The following is a 12,119-nucleotide window of genomic DNA, read 5'->3' on the forward strand; positions in this document are numbered from 1 at the left end:
AGCCCTGTGAGGAAGCCATGGATTACTCCTCTCTTAGCCGTGCCATTGCACTGTGAGAAAGCCGGCGCATGTTTTCTGCAGCGCTGGTTTTTGTACAGCAATGCACAGCTTGTGGGCAACCTCAAGCTTAGGGCTTTTGAAGCCCTAAGCCTCAAGGCTCTACAGTTAAGAGATTAGTCTCAATAGCTGCTCGACGCCGACGCAAGATGCAGAAAACCAGGCCAGCCCTGTGAGGAAGCCATGGAAGCTTCAATTAAAGCTTCAAAATAGTTTTTTTTACACTAATCTTGGCTTAGTTAACCTTAATCACTTAAGTGCTTCTTGAAAGTGATTTTGCTCCAGATCTTCTGATGTTGTTGGCATACACCATGAGGTGTTTATAAGTCTCATTCATCAAACACTTCATCAAGCTTCATCAAGTATTCAACATTCCCAAGTGTGCTTATTAGCACTAAAAGTGTTGCTAAACACTATTGGTGGGTGTAGCCATCAACAAAGGGGAGCCTCTCGACATTACGGAGTGTTTCTAAACACTAATAGTGTTCTTAAACACTAATGGTGAATCTAATCACCAATGCAAGTGTCATTAGATGCTAAAAATATGCTCTTAACACTAATAGTGTTGCTAAACACTAATGGTGATCATAATCACCAAAGAAAGTGTTCTTTGACACTAATGAAGCTCTCTCCATCAGAATTAGTGGTTGGGCACAAACCCTAAGTGCTAAACCATAAGCTTCATCAACTTAATCTCCTTTTTTATGCAACATCCTTGGTTTGATTAAGGGTTGTTGCACTCTCATAAGCCATTCTCTTTCTACTTAAGCCAAAACATCACAAATTTTCTGGTTTTCTTCTTCATAAATCAGCCCATTACACTCTTGTAATCTTCCTTCAATACCCAATGTCAAAGGAAAACACCCAAATTAAGAAGTTCTCAGGAGAGGGCTTCCACACTTGGCAAGTTCCTGTCAAGTTCAAGATGATGTCTAAAGGTTTTTGGCCATTCATCTCCGGCACTAAGGTTATTGATCAAGCTAAGGCTGAAGATATTGAAGATGATGAGAGGGCACAAGCCATCATCATGCTCCATCTTGATGAGGCTCTTATTCACCATGTGGACCAGCTTCCGACTGCAAAGGAGAAATGGGATGAGCTTGACAAGCTCTATGGAGCTCGTGGTAAGAATTCCAAGATTTCACTTAAAATTGAAATTTTTAGCTTGGAGCTCAAAGAGGGAGACGGCATTGGAGCCTTTATCTCTCACTTAAAGGCCCTTATGGCTTAACTTGTATCAGTGAATGTGAGAATGGATGAAGATGATGAAGTGGTGCTGTTTTGCTACTAAAAGCAATCAAGAAGGTGTACCCCACCTTAGTCACCACCCTAAAGAACATACCTAATCCCACCCTTGAAGGAGTCATTCAATCTTGTCTTGATGAAGAAAAGAGGCCAAAGGGAGGAGCTGAATCTTCAAATGCATCGACTCCATTGAATATCGAACAAGCTTTGTCACATCAAGTGAGCAAAGTAAGGTGTACCCATTGCAAAAAGGTAGGTCATTTTGCAAATAATTGTTGGATCAAATATCCCAACAAGATGAAATGTAACAAGTGTAAACAAACGGGACATATCACTTCTAAATGTCCTAACAAAGAGTCAGAGGCTAACTTTGTATCAACCTCTAACTCCTCTGAGCACCTGTTTTAAATCTCAATGTAACAACATCTATATTCCTAACCTTGTACGCCTAATGTTATAAAGGCAACCTATGTCCAATACCACCTATTCCAATTCTTTCATAGTTGGTATTGAGGGAGGGTATTAAAAGATTAAGGTCATGTAAAAGGGTAGGAGAAGGGTGTGTGTGTGAATGAACTTATAGTCCACTAGCTCACCTATTTAAAGGTGAAGCTAGAAGGCATTAGTAGTGTGCAAAGGCCAAGTTGTATGCATAAGCAACTTAATAAACAAGATTTGTTCCTGTATTTTTGGGGTCTCTCTCCTCCACTCATCTTGATCTAGCATAAGCACCACGAATTTCAACAGGGGCCCATCTTGAATTTTACTGTAAACACCTTACCTTGGGTTCCGTCTTCAATTTCCCTCTAACCCAAGTTGGAATCCACCACATTGGTGTCATTTTGGGAAATTTCTGTAGCTCTTTCTTTCTAGGTGAGGTCTTTCACTAGAAGCCCTTGCATGTGAGAGATGCTTGCATGCTTGTATGGTTGACATTCTTGGTGGCTTGGGCTACTCTTGCTAGGTTGAGTCTTGCATTGGAGCTATGGTATGTGTGAGATGCTTTGTGCTCATGTGACTAATGTCCTTAGTTTGCATGTGATTAGAGAGGTAGGGGTGCGTTTCCTTAGTTTGTATGTGATTAATGTCCTTAGCTTGCATGTGATTAGTGAGGTGGGGGTGTGTTTCCTTGTGCATGGAGAGGAGGGCACCTAGCTATATGCGAGTTAAGATGTAGATTTTGAACATTACAATAAATCAGGTGAGAGCATTGGAGTTTGTCCTTGTTTTGTCAAAATCCTTACATGAGTTATTTCCATTTATCCCATTTATGTTATTTCATTCTTCTCTTGTTATCTTGTCCCTTTTTAAGTTTGTTCTTGTTACCCTACCCCCTCTCTCCTCACCTTCTACTTTCCCCCTCGAGCGTCAGAGTGGCATCAGTGGTTGCCTTCTACACATCTTCCATCGATGCGTGGATGCCCGAAGGTGTGACTGTAAGGCTACAAATATAACCAAACTGGACCTGCAATGGCAAGACCTTTTAAGGCATCAAAACATGGCTCCCAAGACAAGTCCTTCCTTTCTCCGACTACTACCACAACCACATCCTTCATGTATGTATCTCCATCAACACCAAGGTCACCCCAAATTACTTAGCACCAACTGGGCTATTCCATCCATTCTTCATGGGGGCTAACTCAATTTTCTTCAGCTACATAGTTGTTAAAAAATCCTCCTTATCTTTGGCAGATCATTCCTTACTACTAGGCGATCATAAGGTGGTAGCTCTCAATCCCACCTAGTCATCACGTTCCTCTCAAGAAGACAAAGAATGATGATGATCTGTGAGCAAATCCTTCTCTTCATTAGAAAAGAAAACAAAGGTTTTTGTTGTTTCTAATTACAGTGAGTGTAGGTAATTACTAGATCATCTATCAATAAATCCTTCTTTTTATTATCCAAGGTTCTTAGAAAAGAAAACAAAGGTTTTTGCTATATCTAATTATGGTAATGGATACATGGACCTTATCTTTTAGGAGCCAATATAAGCGTTTATCCACGATGGAGTGTTTTGAAGGACTATTCACAGTTAAAAGGGGTTACAGCACTTGCATTCTCAAATGATTATGAAACTTATGTCCACATATTTGATATGTTTGTCAAGATGGAGTGTTTTTAAAAGAACTTTTCTCAACCAAAAGGGGTGAGATGGTACATCACTTGCATTCTCAAATGATTGTGAAACTTGTATATCCACATCTTTAATAGTAGTGGGAAATTTACCAAAAACTCTCATGGCTTCGGATATTTATAAACCAAGTGGGGGCTTGGCTATGTGTAGGGATTAAAACAAATCATAATGCATGGTGGGCTATTGCGTGAAAAACATGAATAAAACTTACTTTAAGTTTTTTGCACACAATGTGTCTACTATGGAGATCATCATTAAAGGGATACAAATATATATGCTTCATTAGGTAAATCTAGTCTAAAAAACAAAGTATGCTTAAGGATCATTAATCTCTTTTGAGAGGGCATATGTGTACATGAATATTATATATTGACAAGTTGACAATATCATTGCCTACAACGCTCTTAAGGATTCTCCCTTGATGCTCCTTATAGAAAAGTACTTTCGATAACTATTGACAAGTTGACAATATCATTGCCTACAACACTCTTAAGGATGCTCCCTTGATGCTCCTTATAGAAAAGTACTTTCGATAACTATTGACAAGTTGACAATATCATTGCCTACAACACTCTTAAGGATGCTCCCTTGATGCTCCTTATAGAAAAGTACTTTCGATAATATCCTAGATTATCCGAAGAACTAGGAATAATCTAGGATATGAGAAGAGATCGTGCAATTTGGAATGTTATGAAGCTTCTAGATGATAGTCATATTCAAGATTTAGAAGGATTTTCTTTATGAAAGATGAATGTAGCAAAGTATCCTTAACAAGATTGTTGCCCACTGTTTGATATAGATCGTAATGAAGAAAATGATGATGTTGTTGATGGTATTCCTAAGTGCAAAGATATTTTACTTTCGTGTGAAGAAGAAACGGACCCAGCTTAAGATTACTTGGATCGCTATGTGTCTATTTGCAACAAAGCAAGAAATTTCAAGAGAGCAATGGTAAATGGAGTCCCTTTTCAATGTCTCCTTGCCGAGACATTAATGATGTAACGTTCTTCTAAAACCTTCCAAATTTGTTTGCAATCTCTGTGTGATATATAATATGTACATAGATTTGATGTGCTCAAAAGTTTGATTTTCTCAAAGAATGTTGCATGTTTCTCAATTTCTCAACATAAATACAAGACTGTTTGGTTTTTGTAAAATGTCTTTTGTCTAATAAAAGATTTACCCCCCCTTCTCCCCCGCCCGTCCCCCCTCCCCTCGACGGGACTAAATTGCTAGAGCCAAGTATTTCCATATGAGTTGCAGTTCTAGCAATACTAGATTGAAAATCTCCATTGGTTATGAAGATATTTCGATGAGCATGCATATGCATTTTGAAAAATAATGCGCATTAAATGTAAGTGGACTCTTATGTCAATCTCTGATTGTGGAGAAAAGAGGATTTTAGGTTTTTGAATATCCTAGATACAAAGCAAATCAAGTGTTGTGAAAGGATGGGTAGCAAAAAAAAAATGAATGTCTTTCTTTGTATTTTGGAAATTAGTTAATTGCATTACCTTAGAGTATATGCTCAATTATCTCCTCATAAATCACAACCATTGATCCCTCCCAAGGAGTGGTTTAAAAAGAAACAACATGGGTAGAGTGTAATTTGACCTGAAAACGACTTTGATTTTTGCTTTTCGAAGGTTTAAAAATCGGTGATTTTAAGGTTCCTATTATTTCCTCCCGCTCGCTTACGCGCACGCTTACGCGCGCTCGCTCTCTCGCTCTCTCTCCTGCGCGCGCGTATCATCACTCTCCCACAGGATGTATGTTCCCCGCGGAGATGCAAACATCACGAGCACGCACCGAGCGCCTGTGGAAGGAGAATGAGGGACAGGGAACTTCCTCTTCCCATAGCTTGTTACACAATGCATGCATGGTAGGCATGTGGGTTGTCCTCCCCCACAACATGTAGCGGAGATGCAGACATCACGAGCACGGACCGAACGCCTGTGGAAAGAATACCTGAGGGATCCCTCCCAGGAGTGCGGCAACCGAACCAGCACAGTAAGTCCCTTTTTGGCTTTCAGTAACTCATGATGCTATCTTGTCTGGTTACTGGCCAAACCCAAGCGTCCCAGATTTCCAGCATAAACTTAGGCATGCAAGTTGGGTTAATGATTGGATTATGCAAGAGGGAATGCACAAACCACATGAAAAAGAAGAAAAACAAGTGAAGCATCGTGATTGGCAGATGCTTAGCTTACAGGAGGCCTTGCCTTCCTTGGAAAAAGGGCTTCTGCCCCAGCCTTCCCTTGAGGACTTTGCACACATCTTGGACAAGTGCAGGAAGGAGAGAGACAGAGCGCATGGGCTGCGCTTGCATGCCTACATGCGCAAAAGTGGGCTGGAGGCTCATAGATCACTGGGGAACTACCTTGTCTCGATGTTGGTGGAAGTTGGAAGCATGGGGGATGCCCAACAGGTTTTTGACAGGTTGGTGCATCGGAATGAGTGGTCGTGGAATTCCCTCATCATTGGTTATATCAAATCTGGAAAGCCACAGCATGGTCTCACCCTATACCAAAAAATGCAAAAGGATCATTCTATACATCCCAATGGGCATAATTTTGTGGCCTTACTGAATGCTTGTGCGAAGCTGAAAGATCTGGAAACAGGCCTCAAAATACATGCTGAGATTGACAGAACAGGGTTACTTGAAAGAAACCTTTTTGTTGGCAGCACATTGGTCGATATGTATGCCAAATGTCGCTCTCTTGCCAAAGCACAGCAAGTGTTTGACAAGCTTCCAGTTCGAAATGTTGTCTCGTGGACGGCACTAATTGCAGGATATGCTGAACATGGGGATGGTGAGGAAGCACTCAACTGTTTTGAACAGATGCAGCTCGAGGGTGTCTCCCCAAATGCTGTCACATTTATTTGCAGCTTGAAAGCTTGTGGCAGCATAGGAGCCATAAAGAAGGGCCAAGAAATACATGCTGAGATTGAAAGACAGGGGTTGCTGCAAAGAGACCTAGTTGTTGGCAACACCTTGGTCGATATGTATACCAAATGTGGCTCGCTTGCCATGGCACAAGTAGTGTTTGACAAGCTTCCAGTACGAAATGTAGTCTCATGGAATGCGCTAATTGCAGGATATGCTGATTATGGGCATGGTGAGGAAGCACTCAAGTGTTTTGAACAAATGCAACTTGAGGGTGTCTCCCCAGATGCTGTCACATTCATTTGCAGCTTGAAAGCTTGTGCCAGCATAGGAGCCACATACAAGGTTGGAGACATACATGCTGAGATTGAAAGACACGGGTTGCTGGAAAGAGACCTTGTTGTTGGCAACACCCTGGTTGATATGTATGCCAAATGTGCCTTACTTGCCATAGCACAGCAAGTGTTTGACAAGCTTCCAGTACGAGATGTAGTCTCGTGGACCATACTAATCTCAGGATATGCTGAACATGGGCATGGTGAGAAAGCACTTAAGTGTTTTGAACAAATGCAACTCGAAGGTGTTTCTCCGGATGCTGTCACGTTTGTTTGGAGCTTGAAAGCTTGTGGCAACATTGGAGCCATAGAAAAGGGCCGAGAAATACATGCACAGACTGAAAGACAAGGATTGCTGGAAACAGACCTTCTTGTTGGCAATACCATGGTCGATATGTATGCCAAATGTGGCTCACTTGCCATAGCACATCAAGTATTTCACAAGCTTCCGCTTCGAAACATAGTCTCATGGAATGCACTAATCGGAGGATATGTTGAACAGGGGCGTGGTGAGGAAGCACTCAAGTGTTTTGAACAGATGCGACTGGAGGGTGTCTCCCCGGATGTTGTCACATTTATTTGCTGCTTGAAAGCTTGTGGCAGCACAGGAGCTACAGGCAAGGGCCGAGAAATACATGCTGAGATTGAAAGACAGGGGTTGCTGGAAAGAGATGATGTTGTTGGCAACACCTTGGTTGATATGTATGCTAAATGTGGCTCCCTTGCCATCGCACAGCAAGTGTGTGACAAGCTTCCAATTCGAAATGTTGTCTCTTGGACCGCACTAATCGCAGGATATGTTGAACATGGGCTTGGTGAGGAAGCACTGAAGTGTTTTGATCAGATGCAACTTGAGGGTGTCTCCCCGAATGTTGTCACGTTTATTTGCAGCTTGAAAGCTTGTGGCAGCATTGGAGCTAAAGACAAGGGTGGAGAGATACATACAGAGATTGAAAGACGGGGGTTGTTAGAAAGTGATTTTGTAGTTGGCAACACCTTGGTCGATATGTATGCCAGATGTGGGTCCCTTGCTATAGCACAGCAAGTGTTTGACAAGCTTCCAGTTCGAGACATAGTCTCGTGGACTGCACTAATGACAGGATATGCCCAGCTTGGAGAAGGCGCAAATGTTTTTCATACCTTTGACAGAATGCTAGGAGAAGGTGTGAAGCCAAATACGGTCACCTATGTTGTTGTTCTCAGTACATGCAGTCGCACAGGTCTATTTAGTAAGAGCCAGACATACTTTGAGACCATGAGCAAAGACTTTGGCATTGCTCCTAGTCTTGAGCATCATGCTTGTGTAATTGATCTCCTTGGCCGTGCAGGCCAATTAGACCAGGCAGTAGCAATGATCAGGAAGATTCCTTTCTTTCCTAATCTTGTGGTGTGGCATACTGTGTTGGGTGCTTGTAGAAATTGGGGAAATTTGATATTTGGAAAACAGGCCTTTGAACATGCAGTGTGTTTGGATGATAAGGATTCTGTAGCTTATGTCTTGATGTCTCACATCTATGCAGGTGCTGAGTCGCAGGAGGAAGCAAACAAGGTGGAGGCAATGAGAGTTGGTAGACATTTGGAAAAGGGAAAGTTTTGATGCAAAGCTAAAAGATCTTTCCCTTCAAAGGGTAAGAAGAAGAGTATGCTTCAAGTTTGCATTGGGTGTCATGGGACATTTCTGATGATGCAAAGAAAGGTGTGTTATGTAGGCACATTTTTTATGTAGGCACATTGAGAAGTAGCTTTGCTCTGGAGGTGCTCAGGTTCATGGTGGAGTTGGTATCCTTGGTAGTGGGGTTGCCTCACCAAGGAAGTCATGTGCATGAACCTCCGGTGTGTAGCCCAGGTCTATCTAGAGTTCCAGGTAGGCACAGACAGGCTTTTTCATGTGGAGCTGCAAACAAAGTTTGTAGGGGGTGCAAGAAGACAATAGCTGTATGGTGAGTTGGCTGTGAAGCTTTAAAGCCATGGTCCACTGCCTTTGCTTCCACCTCCAGAACCTTTGCTGCCACCACCTTCACTACCCAAGAATCAAGCATTTGCTTCAATTGCCTCCACCATTCACCATGATTGTCAGGATTCCAATGGGCCTCTAGCCTGTTGCCACCCATTAAGGGCGCTTCCAACGTGGCACCTTCACCTCTTTTCACCCCTTACACACCTATAGCTGCTTTGCAAGAAGGCCTATGTTTCCACAAAAAAGGACCCCTTTCTCTACACTGCTTCAACTCCTGCTTTGAGCTTCTTGCACCCCTTCCTCTCCACAGATTGCACCCCTCTAATGCCAAGGAGCAAGGTGCTGAGTCCAGCTGGCATCGGGTGGGCCACGTGACCACTCGCACAGAGGGTGTGAAGGCAGAAGATATAACTGTGCACGATCTCACACTGTGCTGAGGATAAACACAGGTGGTCCAGTGGGGTTGCCAGCCACCAATCTCCTGCTAGAAATACTATTATACATATTGTTAAAGTTTCTACCAATGATGTGGACTCTTTTCCAACCCTTTCTCTTACTTTCTTAGGATGCAATTTTTGACCCTCGTCTGTCTAATAACCTATGTTGCCTTAATCTTTTATAATGCAAACAAATATTATAGTATCCGCGGAAACACCCTTGTGTTGCATCTATGTGAAAAATTCAAGTACTTGTGACAATGTCCGTGTTTAGCAGCCTCAGGTATATTTTGCAAGGGAAATGCATCTTTGATACCCAAATATGTGTGTCTGTGTGTGACAAACAACTGTGGAATGCATGCAAAAGGGTGGTGGAAGAAGCCCAAGACGAGGCCACGGGTAAGGGCGGACAAAGGCCAAGGAAACCAGGGCAAAGGGCCAAGACAATGTGGAAAATGGTGGGTGAAACGGGTGCCTTCACTGCAAACTTCACTTATCAAAGGCTACTGAAAGCCAAGTCATTTTTGGGGGCTCCGTATGTGGATTTGAGCATGATGGTGGAGGTGGTTTTTCTTGTGGATTTTAGCATGGATTTGGGCTTGTTTTCTCTTTTGAGATTAGCACTATGATAAGTTGATTAATCAGAGTGAAACGCTTTGGTTACAATGCCATTAGACCTTAAGTTTTGGTCTACTATAACCTGATCGTTGTGGACTTAAAAATGTCTTTCTTGAGACTTGCAAGCATTATAGCCGTGTGAGAGACTACGCTACTGAGGTGGGCTGGTTACCTGTTGGATCTACTCGTTTCTTTCTCTTCTAGATGTCAGCTTATCCTACTCCCTATACTTTCACTCTCATTCCCCTTCCTTCCTACTCTAACTAACGGCTCGTCTGTCTTCGCGGAGTCTTTTGGCAAAGGGAAATCCACAATCCGAATCCGTAGACTTGCTTAGCCTCTTGCTTGTCACACACAGGGTGAATTAAGACCATGGATGAACAACACCAATCTCAACCCACGAATACATAATACCATGAAGCAAAAGACACCCAGCAAGGGGAACACAAGAACGAGCATGAAGCATCCACAATAGATGAGAGCTTCAAAGTTTTAAAATGGCATGTAAAAAAGTGCATTCAGCTATGAGATTTTGACTTGTGTGCAACTTTAAGTAATGGGCGTTCACACTTGTCTAGGCCCTAACTCACCCATCCACTAGTTTATTCCCTTAGCTCCTAATGCAACAAATAGGGCCTAGAAACATCCGTGGGCATACTAGTGCCATTACGGGCACCTAGTGATGCATTTGTCAGTTCAATGAAGCCCCGAGCCGAAAATGGCTTCCAGTCATGCTTTTGTGCTTCAATCATTGGGCATTGAGAACTAGTCCGTAGTAGATGTAGACCATGAATCCATCTCTAATCAACACATTTGACCTTAGAATCGGTTCTTTACACCATAAGGACCTATTTTGGGCACATGTCCATTAAGTTAAAGGCCACCCATATGATCTTGCTTGCATACATAATTGGTTGCAAAAATCTATGCTGCTCATGGCTTCTTGCTCAAAACATCGCATCAGGCATAAAGATTTTTCATGATTGGACAAGATTTTCTTGATTCAAGCATTTTCAAAAGTGTTAAGTCAAGAGCTTACCTCCTCATTCCGTTGTTGCACTAGAGTGCTCCTTGCCAAGGGGATGAAGGGAGAACTTGCAATGACTAGATGGAGGCAAGAAGAGATGGTCTTTCGTGATGGTTCTCTCTCACAAAGGCTGGGGGAGAAAAAGAAGCTATTAAAAGAAGAAAACCCATAATCAAATCTATCTAGCATGCATCCATCAAGAAAGCAAGATTCAAAGGCATACAAGCAAGCAAGAAGAGGGAAGAAGAGAGCTCACAAGGAAACTATTGCAAGGGAATAATTGTGTCTTGCTTAGTGTCAAAAATAACTTATATACAAATGACTAGTTTTCACACTAGTCAGGCCAAACTTAAAAATGGTTCCATCTCCATTACTAGTCTCAAGCAACTATGTATACTAAGTCCACAAACTTTTTCTATTTAACATTAAGCAAATGGTAAGGCCACTTTCTATGTTCTGGTACCATCTTACAAGAGATAAGTGCTTGTTTGTGCGGGTAAGATGGCAAAGTGCCTTACGATAGCTTAGATGGGTAAGATTGTGTCCTTGTGTCACTACAAGTTGGTGGTGGAGCTGTGGCCAAGAAACGATAGTGTGGATAGTCCAAGATACATCATGGAGTTAGCGACCAAGATTATGTGGTTAGTTCATGGCCAATCCACAGCCACATACAAGGCAAAGTGATGTGCAGCCTTGATATGGTAGGCAGCTTGTCGTGGTGGCATGGGAAGTGATAGGTGATGTAGAGGTACTACATGCCGGGTCTCCGTTAAGTGGTGTAGACCCTTCAACATGAGGTAGTTAGCAGAAGTGGTCCGCACCCGATGTGATTGGTGGAATGAGTGCCAAGACTCCATGGGAAGTGATAGATGTTGTAGAGGTACTGCATAATACTGAGCCTTTGTTGGTTGTGGAAGTGCTGTAGACCCTTCAACAACATGAGGTAGTTGGGTGGAAGTGGTTTGCACCATGTGATTGGTGGAATGAGTGATAAGGCACCATGGGAAGTGATAGGCAATGTAGAGGTGTTACATGCCGAGCCTCCATTGGTTGTGGAAATTGTGTAGACCCTTTAACATAGTAGAAGTAGTCCATATCCTATTGTTAAGGGCTAAGAGATAGCAAAGAGGGAACCACTCACCTCTACTCACCTCAACGTGTCGTGTGGAGATCTTTTCGATGGCCGAGCTTGGAACCCTTGAGGTCTTAAAGCTCAACACTACCATGGATAGCTTACCGTTCGCCTTCTCCCGCGTGAGCTTTGTCCCACCAACGCATTGCACTATGGGCAATACTCTCTCCTATCACCTAAAATCACTCACACACACTCACTAGTATACATTAGAGAGAAGATTGGAGAGAGGTTTAGTAAGAGGGAAAGCTCAACTGCATAATGGGAGAGTTTTCTTGCATTATAAGAGA

The 12,119-nt window shown here is 42.6% G+C and overlaps 1 protein-coding gene across 1 annotated transcript; it reads left to right on the top strand.

Annotated features, from left to right (window-relative positions):
• The first annotated feature begins 5,136 nt into the window (after positions 1-5,136).
• LOC147622033 (pentatricopeptide repeat-containing protein At5g27110-like) lies at positions 5,137-9,766 on the top strand. The gene has a single exon (XM_086823109.1). The coding sequence runs from the start codon at positions 5,568-5,570 to the stop codon at positions 8,253-8,255; it is 2,688 nt and encodes an 895-aa protein (XP_086679235.1). The 5' UTR covers positions 5,137-5,567; the 3' UTR covers positions 8,256-9,766.
• Positions 9,767-12,119: the final 2,353 nt, after the last annotated feature.

This window comes from Cibotium barometz, chromosome 29, assembly GCF_041138505.1.
Source record: "Cibotium barometz isolate CiBa-2024 chromosome 29, ASM4113850v1, whole genome shotgun sequence".
In the NCBI taxonomy this organism is placed as follows: Eukaryota; Viridiplantae; Streptophyta; class Polypodiopsida; order Cyatheales; family Cibotiaceae; genus Cibotium; species Cibotium barometz.

Coding starts and splice junctions, on each gene's coding strand:
- LOC147622033 (XM_086823109.1), top strand. CDS start 5,568: ATGCAAGAGGGAATGCACAAACCACATGAAAAAGAAGAAAAACAAGTG.